We start from the raw sequence: 23896 nt of genomic DNA, 5'->3' as shown, positions 1-23896 counted from the left end.
AAGTCAAATGTGATTGCTTTGTTTATAAACTACAATTGTTCCCCCCCCACCCCAAATCTATCTGTTGTTGTTTTCCACCCATCCAGAGCTATATCGCATTGTCTGATTTGTTTCAATGTAACCTAAAAATATTTTCTTCTTCCTTTCTTGTGTGTATACTACTTTAAAGTGCTATAATAACCTATTTGAACATCCACCTGTTGTCATCCATACTCACACCATCCAAAGATTATCATGCCGATTCTTAAAAGTCTGGCAGTGATCTAAGGCTTCATTGTCGATTTTCTTGTTCTTTATAGTAATTAGGCTTTTAGGTAACAGTTATGGTATCAGACAGGATCCAGGATAGTTCCTACTTTCAGTCATGAAGTTGCCTGCCAGTCCAGTCTTGCAAAGATGCTTGTTTGCTTGATTGGATTTCCTACTCAAAAGTCTTAAAGACCTTTGCATGGTATCCTAAGCACAGGAGTATTTGGTAATAACTGCTATTAACCCATGTTATTCACCATGAGTCTTCTTATCTGCTGTGATGCCCATTATTGAGTGTGAAACTTGCACGTTATTCTTATATTCATTTTTTTCTAAAGCTTCATACTACAAATACATGAATATAAATAATCTGAAATAGATGTGATTACCTCACAGGATACTTTTTTGTATCTCTGGGATACTGTTTATTTAATATATTGATTATGGCATTAACAGGATATATTTTTATTTTTTGCTATACAAAATTTCACATTTTTTCAGGATTTGAAACTCGGAATTAACCTTCACAGAGTATTTTCACGTTAGTAGTATTTTTTATTGTTAACCTGTGTCATTCATTTTTAGAGGAGCTCATATCGATGTACGTAACAAGAAGGGGAACACTCCGTTATGGCTAGCAGCAAATGGTGGACACCTTGATGTGGTTCAGTTACTGGTGCAAGCAGGTGCAGATGTGGATGCAGCAGATAACCGCAAGATAACTCCTCTTATGGCAGCATTTAGAAAGGTATCTTTCATCCTCTTTTACCTAGATGTTTTTCACTTACACTAGGAAGTACGTGGTTTAGAGATCACTGAAGATTCTTATTTTGTGATTTAGCAGATGTGATGAAAGCAGTAAGATAATATTCAAACAATTACTCTGACATAGAAATTAAAAGGTAGATAGATATAGGTATTGCAGAAAAGCCATTAATATTCTCCATATTGGACATCAAAGCTAAATGAACTTTTAAAAAGCTGTGTAAGTAGTATTTTCAAAATCTAGTTTCAATCTTAATCTTTCACAAAGTGTAAATCCAATTAAGAGTAACTAATTGGAGGTAGTTACTTGTATGTTGATGAGTGTCTCTTTGTATTACCACTGCAGAAAAAAATATAACTTGAGTTGATTTTATTTTAATAATAATCTTTATTTATTTATTTATTTTTAAAAGATGACTGGTAAGGGGATCTTAACCCTTGAGTTGGTGGTGTCAGTACCACGCTCTCCCAAGTGAGCTAACCGGCCATTCCTATATAGGGATCCGAACCCGTGGCCTTGGTGTTATCAGCACCACGCTCTCTCCCAAGTGAGCTGGGGCCAGCCCCTTAATAATTATCTTTAAATACTAAGAAAAAAGGAATTAAATAATGAAAACCTTGCTACCAGTATATAAAATGACTGAAAATTGACTATACTACATTTCGAAGTAGAAATACGAATTTTGTGAAAGCAAAAGAAACTTGGTTTCTCTTTCTGTTGTGCATAGCACAGAGGTGTGTATAAGTAATTTGATAGAATGATTTGGTTGCTAATATTACATTGATCTCTTAGATGCAGTTTTAGTTTGTTAATGGGAAAACCATTTCTCAGGGTTTATAATTTTGAATTTTTTCATTTGGAGATATGTACGTAAAATCCACTGTAGATTCCAAAATGTTAAAAAATTTTAATACATGAGGGTACTTCAAAAAGTTCCTGGGAAAAAAAAGTTTGTAGAAAGTAGAATTGATTTTATTTTTTTGTGCATTTTCTTTTTGTTTTTCTTGGTAGCTGGCCAGTACAGGGATTGAAACCTGGACCCTGGTGTTATCAGCACCGCATTCTAACCAACTGAGCTAACCAGCCAGCCCCTAGAATTAAAAATAATACTAATCTTTCCATGAACTATTTGAAGACCTTCTCTTAATTGCAAGAAATCCTGTCTTTTTTTTTCTCTTATTTCTTTCCAACTTCTATTCTTTATTCCACCTCTTCCCTAGATATTTTGGACTACCTAGTCCCACTGACTTTCTGTTTTGTTTGTTTTCAGCAATCAAACTTATTTTCTCTCTCTGGCTGCCTATCTCTTCTCCAAGCAAGCTAGCATATTATTATCAAGTTAATTTTCCTAATCACTCCACTGTATTAGTATCCTCTTCAAGAACCTTTTTGTGTCCCCCAATCTCTGGAATCATTGGAAGTCCAATCTTGGTTTGGTATTCAAAGCCACCACAATTTAGCGCTTTTAGCTCTTATTTCTCATTATGAATCTCTAACGTGGAGAATAATCATTTCCTTGTCTTTCTCTCACATCACCTTTGTTCTCATCTCCTAGAATGCCCATGTCCTTCCTCATTTTTCCAAAGTACTCATTCTTCAGGTATAGGTTAAATCATTTTGTACACAAAATTTTTCATCCTATTTGAGCACACATTGAGATCTTTAGGAGGTTGTAGATGTTCTGCAATCCTTTATTGTCTTTGTCATTCATTTTGATAAATATATATCTTTATATGTAATTACTCTAATTTCTAGTTTTTATTATTAGTTATTACTAATATCTAACATGCATATATTTTACCTTTCCAAGTCGACTTTTAACTCCATACGAACAGCGCTTATCTTTTACGCTCCTTTGTATTCATTCCACTATTCATTTTTTGAGTACCTATCATGTGTAACCGTAATGACTAGGATACTGTTTTATATAGGGTGCAACTACTACAGTTAGGTAACTGTGTGAGTTGTCTCATATAATTTAATCTAAAGACTGTAGAAGTGTTGGAGAGATCATTAGGGGATGATGCAAGTGGTATTTGAGCTATTCATTAAAGGATAGCTATTCTTTTAAAGTAACCTTTAAAAAGATGGAGATGAAAAGGAAGAGATAGAGGCAATAAAGGAAATATTCCAAAGATTAGCAGCTGTTTATCCCAAGTGGTGAACTTATAGGTGTTGTGTCTAATAGCAACAGTGTGGATTGGAGAAAGTGGAGCAGCTCTTGAATGCTAGTCTAAAATTTTAACCTTTACTTAGATACTGATACGCGTTACAGTGAACAGTATAATCATAGCTCACTTTAGGAAAGGGTATTTTTTTCTTTCACACCATCTAGTACAGTGTAAGGCAATCAGTTTTTACCTGAATGTTATTTTTACTTTTTTAATGCTCAGAATTGAAACTGGATGCTCATGTCTAGAGACTTTCTTCAGACATACTCCCTACTTGTCTTCTTCATACTAATTTTTTGATTATTATTTTTTTCATTCAGAGTGGTTTAGGATTTTAGGTCACTTTATTCCGTACTTTTTTGGAGGGTGGGATGAGAATGTTGATTTAATTCATTAGAACTAAAGCCTTTCATTTACAGTGCACATATGCAATGAAGTCTTTACTTTGTGGCACTGATGTTAATTAATGTTTAAGTTAGTTCAGACAGACTGTGTAGATTTACTGAATCCTGTTAAGAGTGTTTTCAATCTGACATTAAGATCTATTTTTTAGGGTCATGTGAAGGTGGTGCGCTACTTAGTCAAAGAAGTCAATCAGTTTCCATCAGATTCTGAATGTATGAGATACATAGCAACCATCACTGATAAGGTAATATATTCTTCAGATTCCTCCCACTATATGAGCTAAGGATTTCATTTGATTAATATATCTCCCATGTTTAAAAAAAGAAAAAAAAAGTCTTAGTTTGAGCAGTAAATGGTATATACCAATTCTCATTTATCTAGTATTTGGGAATGAAGGATACTGTTCAAGAGACTTTTCCAGATTATTTACCTAATGAATCAATAAAACATTCTCTGTGATAGAATTACTTTATCTTTTTAAATCGTACTTCAGCTAGTTTAATTTTTATGTGAACATTAAATAATTCCAAGCAAAATTGATATTATTCACTAGTGCTCTCATCTACCTATGTATTTTTATTCAGACTGATATCTATTGAGAGGGGAACAAACCCAGTAAATTTTTATTCCTCAGCAAAAATGAACATAGTACTTTCAGTCACAGGCAGGAAAACTTTAAAGTCTTGAATACGATATAAAAGTTTGGGGAACTGTCAGTTCAAGAATGAATTGGCTAGGACTTTTGCAAGAAAAGTAGGGAAGATAAAAGTAAATCCCATTAGAGATCTTCCCCTGGTGGCATTTTGTTTCGGGGTTTTTAATAATATTTTAACACAATCCTAACATTCCTCTGAAAATCTAGGGGCCAGCAAATCTAAACGTCTTCCTATTAGGTTTTCACAGCAGTTATTGCATGATAACAAACAGCTTTCCTCTTTAGATCTTATTTAAAATAGCTAGATTACTGTATTGCCTGGCCCCAGATTTCTCAATCACAATTAACATTCCTGGATACCACGGGCTTTTGGGGTGTGAGAGGGAGATTAAAAATGAGAAATATTTTTAAATATTATTTTTATTTTATATTAAAAATAAGGAAATATTCCTTTGCTGCCCTAGAGTGTGTTTTGAAAATGAAAACACTGAGAAAGTGTATACCTGTGACTGTGATTCCTTTATGAGTAATTCTTGCACATTAAGTTGTAGCAGTAAAGCTTAAATATTTGAAAACAGTTCTCACCATATTAATACTTTAGAAATTTTTAAATTCATTTTTTGTTGACATTGGCCATTTCCTTTAGCCCATTAACCACCTGACATAAATTATTGTAGTTCTGTTTGCTGTATGATTTCTTATATTCAAATTATAGGAGTAAATAATTTTAGTTTCCAAAGTGCCGATGAAATTGATAATATTTTGAAGAACAGCAGCTCTTTGCATGTGTATATTTAAAAATATATCATTTAAATTATGTTCTTTGTACCCTTTTTTTTAACCTTTTTTTCCTGCCACTGATCTTTACCGCTTTTAAGTACCTTAATAACAGTCTTCATGTTTTTAGTAATCTCTCTAAATGTGACTTGTTCTTTGAGCCTGGAAACATTTTAATTTTTCATTATAGGAGATGCTGAAGAAGTGTCATCTTTGTATGGAGTCAATAGTACAAGCCAAAGATAGACAGGCTGCTGAAGCAAACAAAAATGCCAGCATTTTGTTAGAAGAGTTAGACTTGGAAAAGGTAATGATAATCTTTACATGTGAAAACCTGCCCACTTTTTCCATCATGCTTTTTTGTTCCTTAATTTGTAATCAGTTGTTTTCTGGTATTGTTTTGTTTTTGGTTAAATGGTATACATGGTTTTCTCTCCACGTTTGGTTGAAATGGTAGAGAGACTTATGAATACTTTAAATATCATTAAATGCATTTTCTTTGCAATCAAATTAACACAATTTTATTATAGGAATTTCATTGATCTTGAAGTCAGAAAACTTACCTTCTAATTCCAGATTTCAGCATTATCTCAACTAATGACCTCTTAATCAATCCTCAATCACATCTATATTTTTTCGGTAATTTATTGCTAACAGATTGATCAGAAGTACCAAATTCACTACTAAGGCATAACCAACTAGTGAAATACAACCACTTGGAATGTGTAATGGGTATGTTTTTTAATTGGGTGACTTCTCTTGTAATTTCTTTTTCAGGCAGACTACAGCATCATTCCCATCTGTTCTCACGGGGAGTAAAATACTCCAAAACAGCATAGTTTGGACAGTCCCAAACTATAGCTACTTCTTCACTTCCCCTTTCTGCCAACTTCTTCCCTGTATTCTAGAAAGAACTTAACAGAAATAGTAATAATAGCAGGGAAATTGGTTTGGAATTGAATATTATGGAATACAAATTCTGCCACATCTCGTCTTTTATGAAAAGGTCAAAATGCAATAAAATTTAACATTTACTGTTTAGATTTATAAGGGATATACAGTGATAATTATGCAGATGTCCTTTTGACTTAAGTCAGATCCTTTTTTTTTACTATACTTACTTAAGCTCTATATTTCATCCTGCATAGAGAAAATATGAGTTATTCTAAATATTTTATTTTAAATTAAATTTGAAAATACACTTTTTTCATAAATATATTTAATATTAGAGGCTCTTCATTTAAAAAAATTTCTTGTTTAGATTCTGACCAAACTAAAATTAGTTTTTTGGCCACTTAAAAAAGTTTTAAAAGAATGTGAGTGCACCGAGAGAAGATATTCTAATGATCACTGTAACTATTACCTTACCAATATTTTTATTATTATTTTTTTTGCGGCTGGCTAGTCATGATCCAAACCCATGACCTTGGTGTTGTAACACTGCACTCTAACCAACTGAGCTAACTGGACAGCCCCTATTTTATATTTAGTTTCATTTAATACTTATTTAATGCTTTCTACTAGACAGTATAATAGATAATAGAGCCAAGGTGTGTGATAGAATATGTATTATTTTATTCTTCTGAGTAAAAAATATTATTACCCTCATATTATAGATAGGGAAATTTGCTCTGTGAGAAGTTAAGTAATTTGCCTAAACTAGGTTAAGATTTGAACCTAATTTTTTAACTCTAAATCCCCTGGCTCCCTGCTCTCCCTTAATTGAATGTAACCTACCTCTTTCAGTTTTTTCTTCCTGAAGTATTATAACCTGTTTTTGCATTACTCTCCTATTTTTAAATGTCAGAATCTCTAAGTAATAATTATTTCAAAAATCTAGAAAGCATCTTTTCTGTAGCTTAGACATAGATATCTGTTATTAAATAAAATGTTTGATTTTTTCCATACATTTAATATTTATACATTATATTAAATACATTTTGGGACTTATTGCATAATTGTCGATTATAAAGTCAGGAAGCAGCTTTCAGGAGATATTCTTTTAAGGATGTCTTTTCTCAGCTTTAATTAAAAAAATTTTTTTTCTTTATTACAGTAGTATACTCAGTTTAAATTGTGAAATATACACAGATGAAAACCTGATGTGGTAACTAAAGTCTTCAGCTCTGTAATTGCCCATAAGGCCTTTTATGACCCTACATGATCTGCTCACCATACCACTCTTACCCTTCTCTGACCTCATTTTTTATTACTCTTTCTCTTGGTTACTTTGTAACAACCATACTGACCATCTTCTTTTTACTCTTGCTGTCTTCTGCCTTGAATGCCCCTCAGATGGTCTTTATGTTTTAGTCTGGTCTCCACAAATACTTTTCCTTCTCTGCTTTATTTTTCACTTTATAGCATTTGAGATACTGCATTTTACTTAGTTATCTTGTTTGCTTCTGTCCACCACTAGAATGTATGTGCCACAGAATGGTGCCTGGCATGTAGTAGGCACTCAATAAATATTGGTTGAATGAATAAATGTCCACATACTGTGATGGTGTACGTTTTTTTAAAAATGGAGTCATGGGAACATAAAACTCTAACACTTGCTTTTCTCTCTCTCAATAACTGATGGATATTGTCAATTGATACTGATTTTAAATAACCACAATATACTCCACAGTAAGCTTGCTTCCAGTTTTTTGTCACTACAAATGTTGCAATAAACATCCTTATACATATCTCCTTATATTTTGGTGCTTTTATTTTTATGGAATGTTACTTCCCGTGGGTCAGTACACAGTAGCCCTCACTTGTCTGCTGTTTCACTTTCCTTGGTTTCAGTTACTCGTGGTCCCCTGTAGTCCTAAAGTATTAAAGGGAAAATTCCAGAAATAAGCAATTCATAAATTTTAAATTGTACACTGGTCTAAGTAGGGTGATGAAATCTTTCACCATCCTGTCCAGGATGTGAATCATTCCTTTGTCCAATGTACACACACTGTATATGCTATCCACTCATTGATCACTTAGTAGCCATCTTGGTTATCAAGGTATTGCAGTGCTTATGTTCTATTACCTCTTGTTTTACTTAGTAATGGACCCAAAGCTTAAGAGTGATGCTGACATATTGTTATAATTGTTCTATTTTATTACTAGTTATTGTTGTTAATCTCTTACTGTGCTTAATTTATAAGTTAAACTTTATCATAGGTAGGTATGTACAGGAAAAAACAGTATATATAGTCCTATCTGTGGTTTCCGGCATTTACTAGGGAGTCTTAGAGCAGATCCCCTGCAGAAACGGAGGCTTACTGTTGTTTTTTAGTATAAAAGATACTTCCAGAATATTTTTCTACTACCATCAGCAATACATGAATGTCATTTTCTTGCATTCTTGCCAGCACTTCTTAACCTTGATGTTTATACTTTCAAGAGCCTTAGATTTAAGGGAAGTTAAGAGAAGAAGCTTCTTTCAAATGTTACTGTATAGTTTTGATTCAGAAATACACAATGTTTTGATAAAAAATTCTTAATCATTAATTAGATATAAATTGTCTCTTCCACGTACACTGTATACCGTCATTCACAGTTTTGAGTGGGGTGGTGTATATGTAGAATTCTAGATTATAAAGGAGCCTCTCTCAACTCCAGCCCATATTTCTATTTGAAAGGTTATCAGATTGGGGTCTTAGGGTTTGGTTCACTGTATTTTAGTTATGATTCACATCTGAGAAAATGAGGGTTTTTTTGGCCTTTTGAGATATATTGCATTCTAGCTCTGTCATTTATGATTTAGGACCACTGGAGTTGGCTTTGATTGGTCGGAGTTGAGGTTCTGCATGGGTAACCTTCCTTGTATAAAAATGTTTCTTTGATTAGCCTTTCTAACATAAAAAATTTGGTTTATAAAAACTGGGGCTGAGAACACTCTTCATTATATTCATCAGATTCCCTTCTACTTACTCAGTAAACATTTATTTAATGAGCATTTACTATGTGGACAGGTCTCTGCTCTGGAGTAATTCCATTTGGCTGAACTATGGAATCCTTACAGTTAATTGCTTTCTCTTTTAGTACATTAACAACTAGGTTATGTTCTTGGCTGTTAGAGTTCCTAGTGGATCTCTCCTTGATCTGTATTTTTGATTTACTGATCTCGTCCACTCCACTTCATTAGTTTTTCCCCCTACCTTTTTCTTTGTAAACTTTCATAACTTTTTAATGAGCTAGGTAAGGTATATTTTTAAAACACTTATTGCACATTTTCAGCATCACACACTTCATTCTGATTATCATCTCCTATCTTGTCAGCTTTACTCCCTCTAGAATTTCACATTCAACAATTCTGCCACCACTTTGCCTACCAGTAAATGGTAGGAGCTATTTAAAACATACCACACTTTTAATATTCCTTACCCCTTTCTTTCTCCTTATTCTCACCCATACACTAGTAACTAAGTGTGTTTAGAAAAAGCACTCACCCTTGATGACTAATTTTACTTTAAATATATGACAGTGAATCCTTTCATGCTGACCAGTCATTATACTATATTTCCCTACTTTAGTCTTCCACTCATCTAAATCACTATTTCTTACTTTCTCTTATATCTTGACTTTCAGCACCTCCTCTCCTTCACTTTCAATAGGTGACCTTGCATCCTACGTCAGTGAAAAAATAAGAAAACATCCAAAGACTTTCCCCACCCCATCAATACCCACATCCACCAATAACTGCACCCGTATACTTCCAACCAGAGACTAGGTAAAACTTTTGGTAACCAGTCCCTCCGTCAGTGTACTAGATCCTATCTGGTTTTTCCTACTCAACTACATTGTTGTAGGAATTCTCTTTTCCTTCTGTTTTTTTTCCCTTCCTGTGTCATCCCCTTCAGTATACAAGCTTATTTCTCCAATCTTAAAAAACGTTTTGACTCCAACTCCCTCACCTCAGTCTTTTAGCTACACACCCATTTCTCTGCTCCCCTTTACAGCAAAACTCTTTCAAAGAGTTGTCTATTTTGGCTATCTCCAATTCTTTTCTCTTGAGTCTATTCCTGCCAGGTTCTCACTGCCACAACTCCACCAAAATTATGCTTTTGTGGTTTCCAGTGACTCTTGTGTAGCTAAATTCAGTGGTTATTTCCTCATCCTTATCTTACTGAACTTAATAACATTTGATATATATTCTTCTCTTATTTGGCTTCCATGTCACTGCATCCTCTCGGTTTTTCTCCTACCTGTCTGGACATTCCTTCTGTGTCTCCTCCGCTGGTTCCTCCTTTTCTCCCCTAACTTTTAGTTGAAGAGCCCCTTGGCTCATTACCTGGTCATCTTCTTTATCCGCCAGTCTTCTTCTGCCTCATAATTTTAAATGTACACCAGCTGATCCCAAATTTTATCTCCAGCCCAAACCTATTCTCTAAACTCCAGTCTCCTCTATCCAACTAGTGATTGAACATGTCCGTTTGGATACCTAATTAGACATTTCATACTTGATGTGTCCAAATATGAACTCCTAATCGTTGCTTACCCCAAACCTACAACTCTATATCTTGTAATCACTCAGGTCATAAACGTCATCCTTGATTCTTCTCTATTCTCCATTGTGTTGGAAAATCTTGTTACCTTTGCCTTAAAGTTATATCTAAAATTCTAATCACTTTTCATCACTTCTTACCATGGTTCAAACCATGTGATCCTCTTAAATAATTTAAATCAAGTCATATCACTTTTCTCCTCAAAACCCTACAATAGCTTTCCATTTCCCTCCGAGTAATGATTAAGTCTTTAAAAAGCCTTGCAAGGCCTTGGTGATCAAGCCCCTGTCCCTCTTCCTGAAACTCATGTTCTCCTATTCTCAGTCGCACAGCTTACTTGACCATATCAGGTACAGTTCTGCCTCACAGCTTTTGTACTGGCTGTTCTCTGCTTGAAATACTTCATATTCTTCAGATGTTCACTTAACCTCACCTTCATGAGGCTTATACTGATCACCCCATTTAAACCCCCACTTCCCATTACACGCACTTCTCATCCTGTTGGTGTTATCTTTTATGTTGTACTTATCACTTTTTAACAAACTATAATGTATTTATATTTACTATGCTTATCATATGTAGTGCCCCTCCCCGCCCCTGACCTAAATGTAAACTTGAAGTCAGGGATTTTTTTTTCTGGTTTACTGAGGAGTCCTAAGAAACTGGAACCATGCATAGCACATAGGAAGTTATCAATCAATAAGTTTTGGTTGGACTCTCCCCCTCCCTTCCCAATTATTCTTGATCTTTGTTATTGATATCACTAATCTTTATTCAGAAATAAGATCTTGATGTTACTTTCAATTTCTCACTTATCCTTGCCTCCCATTCCCTACATTCATTAAGTAAGTTAATGTAATAAATTAACTTAGACCAGTGCCTGGCACATATTAAACCTTGCACATGTTAGCTGTGTCAGTATCAGCAGCATCATCTTTTATTTAGCTTGGCAGTCTCTGTATCTGAGCCTTCTGTTCCATCCTCTCCTCTCTAAGTTACCACTTTCACCTGAACTATTGCAATAGACTTAACAGTCTCTTTGTGTAAATGTCTTTGCCTCTCTCATCTCTTGCCTTCAGTCTAATCCTTCTCTGCTCCAATGTATCTTTTCCAGTTTCCCATAGTTTTCCAATACACAGGTGGTATTGCCTTACTCCCTCCTCAGAAATCTTCAGTGCCTCCTCATTGATTGCATGGGAAATTGTAAACATTCAGGTCCTCCTGTCTTCTCAAGGCTCAAAGCTCCCATTTATTTTCACATACCTAAATTTGCAAATGGTGTTTCTTTAAGCTGGTCTGCCTCCCCCTAAATCCTTAAATTCTTATCTTATAAAGCTTAACTCTCAATTTCACTTTTTTCCTTAATCCTCAATTAGAAATCCAGTTGGGTTAGTGCTCTTTCCCATTCCACAATGAGTTTAATTCTACAACTTTTTTCCAAAAGCCTCTACCCTACCCCACATATACTCACAAACATAGCATTTCACCAGTAAATGATATGAGGCCTAAGGCATATTCCTTGTGAGAAAATACAGGATGTGAGACTGAATTTATAACTGTTTTTTTGTATCTCTAGGCTTACTTGAATCTTAACGGTTTAGTTTTCATCAGGATCTTGTATCAACATTATATAGTACCTCTCCCTACGTCTTTATGTTCAGTGTCAGGTGTTTCACTAACTCCTACCCTCTATCTACAACTTACTCAAGGTCACTCAATCCTAATGAAACTGTTCTTCAAACTTACTATTTTGTTTCCTTCTGTAAATGTCTTAGGAAAATAATCTATATGTCTTGTTAATGCCACTTTTAAAAAATTTTTCATTAATCCTCAGCCCAGAACCATTTGATGGATACTCCAGTGAGCTATGGTGGAGGTCACCAATAGCATCTTAACTGCCAAATCCGATTACCTCTTTTCAGTTCTTACAGGCACTCAACTCTTTGTGGTGTTTACCAATGTTGACTTCACCTTCCTTCTCCCACTGGAGCCGCTTTCTCCTGTTGGTTTTCCTCTACTTGATTGTGCCTTCCAGAAGTCTCATTTATTCTTCTTTTTATTTATTTTTATTTTTTGGCAGCTGGCTTGTATGGGATCTGAACCCTTAACTTTGGTGTTACCAGCACCATGCTCTAACCAAGTGAGCTAACCGGCCAGACCTGCTCTTCCTTTTAAATATTAGATATTCACACACATAACAGTCTCTCTCTTTATATATATATATATACATGACGGTCTTCAAACAGTTCATGGAAAGGTTTGTGTGATCTTTTATTTCTATTTTTTCATGAGCTTTTTGAAGTATCCACATAGTACAACTACTATAGGAAAAGGTCTGGCTATTTTTTATAAAACTGTATACTCAGAAATTCTACTGGTGTAAATATTAATGGTAGAGTCTAGGTAGTGAATATATGTGAATTTTTTTCAACTTTTTTATATGTTTGAAGATTTTTGTGATGTAGGAAAAAGATTTTATTCCAGGCTTTTAAAAAATATTTAGTTACTGATTGAAAGGTTTAAAAATAATTAAAATACATTCACATGTATAAATGAAAAAATCTTGTCCCATATTATTGTTTTACCTGTGTAGTATAATAACATAGAAATACTAATTTCCAAAACAGCATGTCACAACATTTAAGGTCCAGTTCTTCCATGAACACTGTCTTAGTCCGTTTTCTTATATCAGAACACCTGAAACTGGAAAAGTAGAACTAAAATAGAACACAGAATCTTTCCATGAACTTTTTGAAGATTGCTCACTTATGGTTCTAACTTTTTCCACTGGTGACCTCGTGTATTTATTTATTTTTTTTTAGTGGCTGGCCAGTACAGGGATCCCAACCTGTAACCTTGGTGTTATAAGGCTGTGCTCTAACCAACTGAGCTAACCAGCCAGCCCCTGGTAACCTCATTTAATTCATTAGTTTCAATTGCCACCTGCAAACTTATAGCACCCCTTAAATCTGTATCTGTTGAGCCACACTTATCTAATTCTGCTTGGTTTTAGTGAGCTTCATGCCATGTAAGGGTGGGGTCCCTTTGTAGCCGTAGTCTAGGATCTCCCTCCAAAATGGTAGTTTCCCTAGGACCACTGAATTTGTGCCCCACTCTTTAGTAATCTCAAAGGTTAATTAAGATCTCTCAGTTTACCAAAACATAAGCACTAAAACTTCCAAATTTAAAAAGAAGAGGAAATAGCTAGCTCTTAGGGCTAAACTCTAGTGTTTGATAATCTAAGACTCAACTTGCCAAAGGGCCAGCCCTCACTGACTGAACTCAATTGCATACCTAAGACCCAGCCACACCTAGACTCTTTGACCTTCCCAGAGCCCACCTTCCCCACCCACATCTAGGCCATAAGGACTTAGATAAAATCCTGCTCTCTGATTTAAATTCTTGGGTTTTTTTTTTTTTTTTTTTTTTTTTTTTTTTTTAAAGTCCTTCTCCCCGTAAATACCAGTCACAATTAGCTCCTACCACTAGGCAGGTTAAAAACTCTAGCAAACTCAAAAACCCACCCTGGATGAGCCAGAAATCTCAATCTTCACTTGCTAGTTTTGATCACCTCAAAACCATTTTCTTTATTTTCTCAAAATTTTCCTGTCCATACAGATATGATGTAGATAAAATATCAGTTGTATTAGTCTTAATTCTGAATTGGAGAGGCTCAATATATACCTGTAGCCACAGTTTCTGAGATAGTATGTTTCTCTGACACACTGTTTATCCTCACGTCCACTTCTCTCCCCCTTATACTTACCGAATCCACAAAGTCAGAGCTAGACAGGACAACCACAGGCCTCCTTCACTGGGGTTCATGCAGAGGGAAAATGTTCCCTGAGGACAGGCAGCTAGCTCAAATGAGCTGAGTCACGCATGCTCAGTTCCTTCTTTCAAACTCACCAATCAGATATTACTCCTCCTCCCTTGCAGTGAGCTAGGGAGTGAAGGTCACCAATTACTGTTTTCTTTCAGATCCTTCTGAAAGGGCAAAAGCTCCTCCTTTACTGATCTTCAGACTGAAACTTGTGTTTTTTTGTTTTTTCCTTTGGGCGGCTGGTGGGTGTGGGGATCCCAACCCTTGACCTTGGTGTTATAACCTTGCTTCTAACCAACTGAGCTAATTGGCCAGCCCTATGGAGCTTGTGTTCTTCTGAGAGACCAGCAAAGATTTCTACAGGGTACTGTGCAGGCAATTTTTAACTTCCAGATGTATTCTTTCCTAAAATCAATCTGCCTGAGAAAATATCAGTGTTCTACATACAGGTTCTCCTTAACTGTTTCCCTTTTGAGGAATAAGACTTCTCTCTCATGCAGCAGATTGTAATTATGGTGCATCGCCCCAGGGTGTAAAAACCTCCAAGGTGGGCCAAACTGTTCAAGCAACTAACAGAGGGATAATTTGAAAAGGCAGGATAAAGAGTGTCTAGTAAAAGCAAAAAACTTAAAAAATGAAGTCAGACTTTCTGATGGAAAGTAAATCTGATTTGGTTTATGAGTTTGTGAGGATTGGTTTCACTAGTTAATATACTGTGACATTTTTCCATAAACATATTTTAAATACACATAAAATATATAGAATACTAGATTATGGGCAGGGAATATATCGTTTTTAAAAAAACATCTTTTGGGGCCGAGCCCGTGGCGCACTCGGTAGAGTGCTGCGCTGGGAGCGCGGCGACGCTCCCGCCGCGGGTTCGGATCCTATATAGGAATGACCGGTGCACTCACTGGCTGAGTGCCGGTCACGAAAAAATGACAAAAAAAAAAAACAAGTAAAAAAACATCTTTTGGAGGACATGCAAACAAGAGTTTGAAGACAATTTTCCTATTGTTATGAATGAAGGAGAAAAATTTAACAGTTGAAATAGCTTATTAAGAGACATGATTGGACTTTTAAGCTTACTCTTATTTTTTTGACTATGGAAGTAATATATACTCATTTTAATAAATAGAAACAATATACTGTTATATAACGTAAAATTGAAAGTTCTTTTACCCCTCCTTCAGTTCCACCCTCCAGAAGTAATTACCATTGCATGTTTTATTTGTAACCACCAGGCTTTTTTTCTGTACTTCTACAAATAGAGGCACATAAAGGGTTCCCTTCCCCTGAGAATGCACTTATTGGTCTACAGTATACCTTTTTTTTCTTCAAACAAATCTAAATCATGAAGATTTTCCCAAAAATATATTTATAACACTTTCAGTGGTTGCCTAGTATTCAGTGAATACATACTGTTGTTAATTTATCCACCCCCTTCCATTGATGAATTTACCTTGTTTCTATTTATTGCCATTCTAATCATTTTTGCAATGAAAATTGTTGAACCTATATTTTTTCACTAGAGATACTTAGTTTATAGGATAAATTGTTAGGATAAGCAATTTGTAATTTTGACAGGAAACTTTCAAATTACTCTTCTTAAAATGTAAATATTTATACCTGTAGCAGTGTAGGAGAGAACTTATTCCAAACTTAGGATCCCAAACTTATGCTATGTGATGTCTTTTTCAAATTTTGCCAAATTAATGATCAAAAAAATGCTACCTTATTATTTTAGCTTACATTTCTTTATATTATAAAGTTATATATATCTGTTATCATTTCCCATTTTAAAATTAGATTGTTGTCATTGATTTGATCTTGATTTTTAAAAAATATTGTCTCTTTTCAGTGGTTTGAATATGATCTTGATCAAACAATGAATTGAAATAAATGATTTTGAATTTTATGGTATCCTGATTCCTGTGTGACGAAATGATAGTGTGACACTTTTCTCCAAGATAAATTCTAGTGTTATATTTCTGTTTCATTGATCCTTTAACAGTTAAGGGAAGAAAGTCGGAGGCTAGCTTTGGCTGCCAAAAGAGAAAAGAGAAAGGAGAAGAGAAGAAAGAAAAAGGAAGAACAAAGAAGAAAACTAGAAGAAATTGAAGCCAAAAATAAAGAGAATTTTGAACTCCAAGCTGCTCAAGAAAAAGAGAAGCTTAAAGTTGAAGGTATTTTCTCTAAACAACCATCCAGTTTGTTTCATATAACACATTCTACTCAAAGTTATATTTACTTGTATATCAGTCACTTAAGGTGAAAATACTTTTAAATTATTAAGCTCTTAAGGTATTTGTGTGCTTTTTTTGTTTATTGACTTCCTCCCCAGCTTCTTTTTTTTTTAAAGATGACTGGTAAGGGGATCTTAACCCTTGACTTGGTGTTATCCAGCACTATGCTCTCTGAAGTGAGCTAAATGGCCATCCCTATATAGGGATCCAAACCTGTGGCCTTGGTGTTATCAGCACCACACTCTCCCAAGTGAGCCATAGCCGGTCCTCTCCCTAACTTTTTATTATAAATAATTTCAAGCCTACAGACAGGTTGAAAGAATAATAAAATAAATACCTGAATACTGTCCACCTAGATTTACAAAATTGTTAATATTTTACCATATTTGCTCTTTTTTCTTTTCTAAATACCTGTACATATTTTTTTTCTGAGCCATCTGAAAGTAAATTGTAGATGTCCTGACACTGCACCTATAAATACTTCAGCACACATTCTAAGAATGACATTTACTTTATATCATTTATAATACTTAAAAAATGATAGTAATTCCATAATATCTACAATCCAGACCACAGTCAAATTTCCTCAAATGAGGGAATCATTTTCAACGAGGTTGCAATTGAAAGATTATTTGAGATGGAAGTATTTTGGGAGAAACCATTGCCACTAAACAACCAAATATGTATGCATGCAGTGTGAATATGTGTTTTGAGAATTTCCTTCTCCTCTATCCTTTTATTTTGGAAATTTTCAAACTACAGAAAAATTTAAAGATTAGTGTGACGAATACCTGTATGTCATCTAGAGTCTTAAAACATTTTGGTACATATGTTTTGTCTATCTTTCTTCTCTCTGTTTTTGAGCAGTTTGCATGTTAGTTGTGCACATCATATGAAATCACCCCTAAATACTTGAGTATGTATTTCCCAGAAAATGAACATTATTTTACGTAACCACAATAACATTATTATACCTGAGAACTTTAATAATTATATACTATGTAATATAAACTACATATTCATATTTTCTTTCTTTCTTTTTTTTTTTTTGTCTTTTTCGTGACCGACCGCACCGCGCTCAGCCAGTGAGCGCACCGGTCACCCTTATATAGGATCTGAACCCGTGGCGGGAGCACTGCTGCGCTCCCAGCGCCGCACTCTCCCGAGTGCACCACGGGGTCGGCCCTACATATTCTATTTTCCAAAATGTTCCTTATGATAACTACCTGCCATGCTTTGAATAGGACTTAGGTACATAGAGGAGAATAGAGCAGTCATTCACTTTATTGCAAATGAATGCTGAAATGGCTGATTAGTTTATGTCTAATAGTAGTGAAGTAACTCCTGGGTTTTTTTTTTTTTTTTCCTTCAAGTGCTTAAGGCTAAATATATTCAAAGGACACTTAGAATTTGCTAATTCAGGGCCGGCTCGTGGCTCACTCGGTAGAGTGCAGTGCTGATAACACCAAGGCCACGCTTCGGATCCTATATAGGGATGGCCGGTTTGCTCACTGGCTGAGCGTGGTGCTGACAACACCAAGCCAAGGGTTGAGATCCCCTTACCGGTCATCTTTTTTTTTTAAAAAAAAAAAAAAAAAAAAAAAGAATTTGCTAATTCAGTGTTGCTGCTTTTACAGATGAGCCTGAAGTGTTGACCGAGCCTCCAAGTGCTACAACCACTACTACCATAGGTATATCTGCAACCTGGACAACTTTGGCAGGTTCCCATGGTAAAAGAAATAATACCATAACTACAACCAGTTCAAAGAGGAAAAACAGGAAAAATAAAATTACTCCAGAAAATGTTCAAATTATATTTGATGATCCACTACCAATTTCATACAGTCAGCCAGAGAAGGTGAATGGAGAGTCCAAGAGCAGCAGTACCAGCGAGAGTGGGGACAGTGATAATATGAGGATTTCCAGCTGCAGTGATGAAAGTAGTAACAGCAACAGCAGCCGGAAAAGTGACAATCATTCACCAGCTGTGGTCACTACCACTATGAGCAGCAAGAAGCAGCCATCAGTCCTTGTTACATTTCCAAAGGAGGAAAGAAAATCTGTTTCTGGCAAGGCTTCCATAAAGTTAGTTCCAATTTTTATTTTTACTGTTTAGAATATCATCATGAAGCACCTTGTTGCTAAATTTTTTTGGTAAAGGAAGTGAATTAGCAACTTACAAAATAAAGATTTTTTTTTTGTGCTAATAAAGAAGGCACAATATCAATTGAATTGAAGAATGAAGTATTTTTTAGATTTTTGTATTAATAAGAGATCAAATTATTTTTACTGTGGTAATTTGTTCTTTATGGTTATTAAGCATAGTCCGTGGAAAGTATTGATTATGATTTTGCAGAGATTATTATTGAGACTCAACTGCTAAATTTATCTCCTAGTTAGTATCTTCTTAAAACTGACTTTTCTTAACTATATGCTAAATATTAAAGAGAAGTGAAAAACAAGGTTCTCATTTGTTCACCATGTTTAATGTAAAAATTTTTTAAAAATTATGCAATAGATTACCTTTATCGTATAAAATTTCTCTATTGGTTCCATATTTAATGTACTTTTCCTCTCTCTGTTAAAGATTGTCAGAAACTATTAGTGAGGGGATCAGTAGTTCTTTATCTACTTGCACAAAATCTGGTCCATCTCCCCTTTCCTCTCCAAATGGGAAGCTAACAGTAGCAAGTCCTAAGCGTGGGCAAAAGAGGGAAGAAGGATGGAAAGAAGTTGTAAGAAGGTAAGTGATTGTTTTTTTGATTGCTTTACTCATTCTTTTTATATGCTTTATATCACAGTGAAAGTTGTTTACCTTACAGTTAAATTCTTCCCTACTACTCTAAACAAACTGGTGGCTCAAGGCTGAATCTGGCCAACAGACAACCTATGTCATATTTTCTTTTTGTTATAAATTAGAGAATAAAAAGAAGAATGTGAGTAAAACACCAAAAGGTGCCTAAAAGGGTATCATAAAAAAGCCTTTCTTGACTTTTCAGATTAAATTAGATGCCCCTACCAGCGTGCCTTTATGATACCCTATTACAGTACTCATGACATGATGTAGTTTTCTTATTTGATGTCTACATAGTCAATGTATGTGGGCAGGAACCATGCCTATTTTGTTTGCCATTAGTATTTGCATTAGCATAGTGCATGTCTACATAGTATGTGCTTTACAGATGTAGGTAAAGCATGATAATCAAGAAAGCAAATGATCTTTGGTAATGAGATGAAAAGCTATGGTAAAGATTGTCTGTTGCTGATAGTTGCCTTTTATTTGTTCATCTAAAGTAAGAGTAGCTAGAAAAGGCTTATTCAACAATAATCTATTCTATATTTATGGAAAAACATTTTAGTAATACTCTTTCTCCTTATTTTAATCATGACCGCTGATATTAATGATTTAATTTAATTTATCTTTTCACTTGTTGAACAGGTCAAAGAAAGTATCTGTTCCATCAACTGTGATATCCAGAGTGATTGGAAGAGGAGGCTGTAATATCAATGCTATTCGGGAGTTCACTGGTGCACATATAGATATTGATAAGCAGAAAGACAAGACAGGAGATCGGATAATAACTATAAGGCAAAACTTTGTCTCTTATGTTTTCTTCCTTCCTGTGTTATTTTGCCATAGCTTAATGAAATATAGCCATTTGAGTTTTGATGGAACTTTGTGTTTAATAGTATATTTTTTTTAATGGGAATTTTAATAGTGTGTGAGAAGATAACCTTTACAGTTTTTTATTCTAATTAATATGCTCTTATGAAATGTTTTAGAGTTTCAAAGGAATTAGTGTGTGTGCATGTGGCAAAGGTTTAGATAATCTTTTCTGTACATAAACTGTTCATATGACATTCTTAAAAATTTGTTCTTAGAAGACTTTTAAGGAGTAAGTTTCTAATACATTTTAAGCAGTGGGTTTCTATCTTTCACATTAGTCTTTGAGATTGGTTATTCTGAGATTATGTCCTTAGAATTTGAGCTCAGTAATAGATTTAAATTTGAAATGAAAATTTAACTTATCTTGAATAACTCATCAAGTGTGTCTGTGCCTGAATATCCTTAAAATAAAAGTGAAATTTTAAGAAATCATAAAGATGTAAGAAGCTGTAATTACTTTAAAGAATATCTAAGTTCCTTTTCAAGAATTTTATATGTTTTTTGAATGGCAGTTAAAAGTTTGTGAGAGGCAGGTGCCCCTTTGTAGTAAATGGGAGGGCTGATAGTTACAACCTATCTCAAGAGTAAGGAGGCAATTAGCCATCTCTGTTTTCTACTCATCCTCCTCTCTATTCTGTCTTGTTTTTCCCTGGGATAGTTGAGTAGCCACACCTACTTTATCTAAAGAAGAGGGAAGATACCTTATATGGGTAATTTATACACTGGGTTTCCATAAGGCTTTCCTTGCAAATAAGTATTTTCCTAAAGGTCCAACACACTAGTGTTTGATGTTATGGCCATTGTTGGCTTTCAGGATTCCTCTCCCATTTTGAGACATGTTCCCAGAGAGGTTATAATAATCATTCTACTAACGGAGAAACTATTAATGAATATATAGTCGATGGGATCATCTGAGATACCGTGATTTAAGATAAAAATACTATTTTCTTACTCAGTTGTATTATTTTCCTTGTTTACTTGTATTGTTCTTAGTATTGGTCAACTGTTTAACTTTATAGGTACATTATGGATTACATAGGCTTTTATGTACAGTGTTTTGATTGATTGTTTTTCATCTGACCAGTATGGGGATCCAAACCCTTGACTTTGGTGTTACAACGTTGTACTCTAGCCAATTGAGCTAACCCGCCAGCTCTGTGCAGTGGTTTTTCCAACTGTTATGTATTTTACAGTAGGCAAATGGTTTCTTGAACTAAGGAAACAGTAGCAAAATGAATTTTTTGAAAGTAAATCGTTTACTATTCCTCTTAAAAATTCAGTGGTAATTCAGGACAGTTTATTGCTTTGTTTGCAGAATACCTCAAAAATAGTCAGAAAATTGCTGCTTAACTTTTGTTACCTATTATCTGTATTGTACGTATACACACACACACAAACACACACAGATACACATGTTTATTAAAAAGTAAGGAAAGTTTGACCTTTTTTTTTTTTTTTGGTCAACTTATAGGGGTGGCACTGAATCAACAAGGCAAGCAACTCAGTTGATCAATGCTCTGATCAAGGATCCAGACAAAGAAATTGATGAACTTATTCCAAAGAATCGTTTGAAAAGCTCCTCAGCAAATTCCAAAATAGGGTCATCAGCACCTACCACCACTGCTGCTAACAGTTCCTTAATGGGAATTAAAATGACGACTGTAGCTCTGTCATCAACATCTCAAACTGCCACAGCACTCACTGTGCCTGCAATTTCTTCTGCATCCGCTCACAAAACCATTAAGAGCCCAGTGAATAATGTGAGGCCTGGTTTTCCAGTTTCTCTTCCATTAGCATATCCTCCTCCACAGTTTGCTCATGCTTTGCTAGCTGCTCAGACTTTCCAGCAGATCCGTCCACCAAGGTTGCCCATGACCCACTTTGGAGGTACTTTTCCACCAGCTCAATCTACTTGGGGTCCTTTTCCTGTCAGGCCTTTGAGCCCTGCCAGAGCTACTAACTCGCCTAAGCCTCACATGGTGCCTCGCCATAGCAATCAGAATAGCAGTGGTTCTCAGGTGAATTCAGCAGGTTCTTTAACTTCAAGTCCAACAACTACAACCAGTTCATCAGCTTCAACGGTGCCTGGTACATCTACAAATGGCAGTCCAAGTTCACCTTCTGTCAGAAGGCAGCTTTTTGTCACAGTTGTGAAGACATCCAATGCCACCACAACAACAGTCACAACCACAGCAAGCAACAACAGCACTGCACCCACAAATGCCACATATCCTATGCCTACTGCCAAAGAACACTATCCGGTATCATCCCCATCTTCCCCATCACCACCAGCTCAGCCAGGAGGGGTTTCTAGAAATAGCCCTTTGGATTGTGGATCAGCATCTCCAAATAAAGGGGCATCTTCTTCTGAACAGGAAGCTGGTAGTCCACCAATAGTAGAAACAGCAAACAGTAGACCTCCAAATAGCAGCAGTTCTTCTGGGAGTTCATCAGTTCATTCTGCTCAGCAACAGTCTCCGGGATCTGTTTCTCAGGAGCCAAGACCACCTCTTCAGCAGTCTCAGGTTCCTCCCCCGGAAGTTAGAATGACCGTTCCTCCTTTAGCATCAAGTTCTGCTCCAGTGGCGGTGCCTTCTACTGCCCCATTGACTTACCCTATGCCTCAGACACAAATGGGATGCTCCCAGCCTGCTCCTAAAATGGAAACCCCTACTATTAGACCACCCTCTCATGGTACAACTGCTCCTCACAAGAATCCAGCTCCAGTGCAAAATTCATCTGTTGCAGTCCTCAGTGTCAATCACATTAAAAGACCTCACAGTGTTCCCTCTTCTGTCCAGCTACCTTCTACCTTAAGTACACAAAGTGCTTGTCAGAATTCAGTACATCCAGCAAATAAGCCTATTGCTCCCAATTTCAGTGCCCCCTTACCATTTGGGCCATTTAGCACATTGTTTGAAAACAGCCCTACTTCTGCTCATGCCTTCTGGGGAGGATCTGTTGTTTCATCTCAGTCAACACCAGAATCTATGCTATCAGGAAAATCTTCATATTTGCCAAATTCAGATCCTTTACATCAGTCTGATACTTCCAAAGCTCCAGGTTTTAGACCACCATTACAGAGACCCACTCCAAGTCCCTCAGGTGAGTTTATATATTCTGACATTCTACAACTGTTCCTTTACGTGGGTAATGTGAAAACTCCTGATCATTTTCTGATGTTTTTACTCTTATGACTGAACTATATGGACAGAGATTGTTGTATTCAGTTAACTCAAATACTATAGTACTATATGTGTCTAGTATGGTGTTTTTTTTTTTTTTTTTTTTTAATCTTTTCAAAGCTACAGTAGATTTGTCTTGAATTTCCCATAACTAAGTTTCCCATAAATAAGTCTCAGACATATTTTTCTCTCTTAAAATAAAAAAAGTCTCTTATGTTTTAATTTAATTAGGTAACACAACCAGGAGTTTGCTTTTATTTTAAATACAAAATAACTAACAAAGATTTTTAAATTTGATTTCATTTCTGATTATCTTTTTTGTTTTTGTGTTTTTTTTTTTTCCTAAAAGATGACCGGTAAGGGTATCTTAATCCTGATTTTGTGTTGTCAGCATCACGCTCTCCCAAGTAGGCAAACCGGCCATCCCTATATAGGGATCCGAACCCGTGGCCTTGGCATTATC

At 35.4% G+C, this 23896-nt stretch overlaps 1 protein-coding gene across 3 annotated transcripts in view; it reads left to right on the top strand.

Moving 5' to 3' along the window:
- ANKRD17 (ankyrin repeat domain 17) overlaps positions 1 to 23896 on the top strand; it is a 158267-nt gene that overhangs the window by 115735 nt on the left and 18636 nt on the right. For all 3 annotated transcript variants that reach the window (XM_063108794.1, XM_063108793.1, XM_063108795.1), the window contains exons 22-29: positions 835 to 997; positions 3740 to 3835; positions 5214 to 5330; positions 16350 to 16521; positions 18219 to 18666; positions 19169 to 19324; positions 20021 to 20170; positions 21720 to 23353. In XM_063108794.1, coding sequence (XP_062964864.1) covers positions 835 to 997; positions 3740 to 3835; positions 5214 to 5330; positions 16350 to 16521; positions 18219 to 18666; positions 19169 to 19324; positions 20021 to 20170; positions 21720 to 23353 — 2936 coding nt within the window. The remainder of the gene's footprint in view (positions 1 to 834; positions 998 to 3739; positions 3836 to 5213; positions 5331 to 16349; positions 16522 to 18218; positions 18667 to 19168; positions 19325 to 20020; positions 20171 to 21719; positions 23354 to 23896) is intronic.

This window comes from Cynocephalus volans, chromosome 9 (assembly GCF_027409185.1).
Source record: "Cynocephalus volans isolate mCynVol1 chromosome 9, mCynVol1.pri, whole genome shotgun sequence".
NCBI classification, from domain to species: domain Eukaryota; kingdom Metazoa; phylum Chordata; class Mammalia; order Dermoptera; family Cynocephalidae; genus Cynocephalus; species Cynocephalus volans.
Note: the sequence above shows the minus strand (reverse complement) of the source record. Positions and strands in the feature narration are given on the sequence as shown.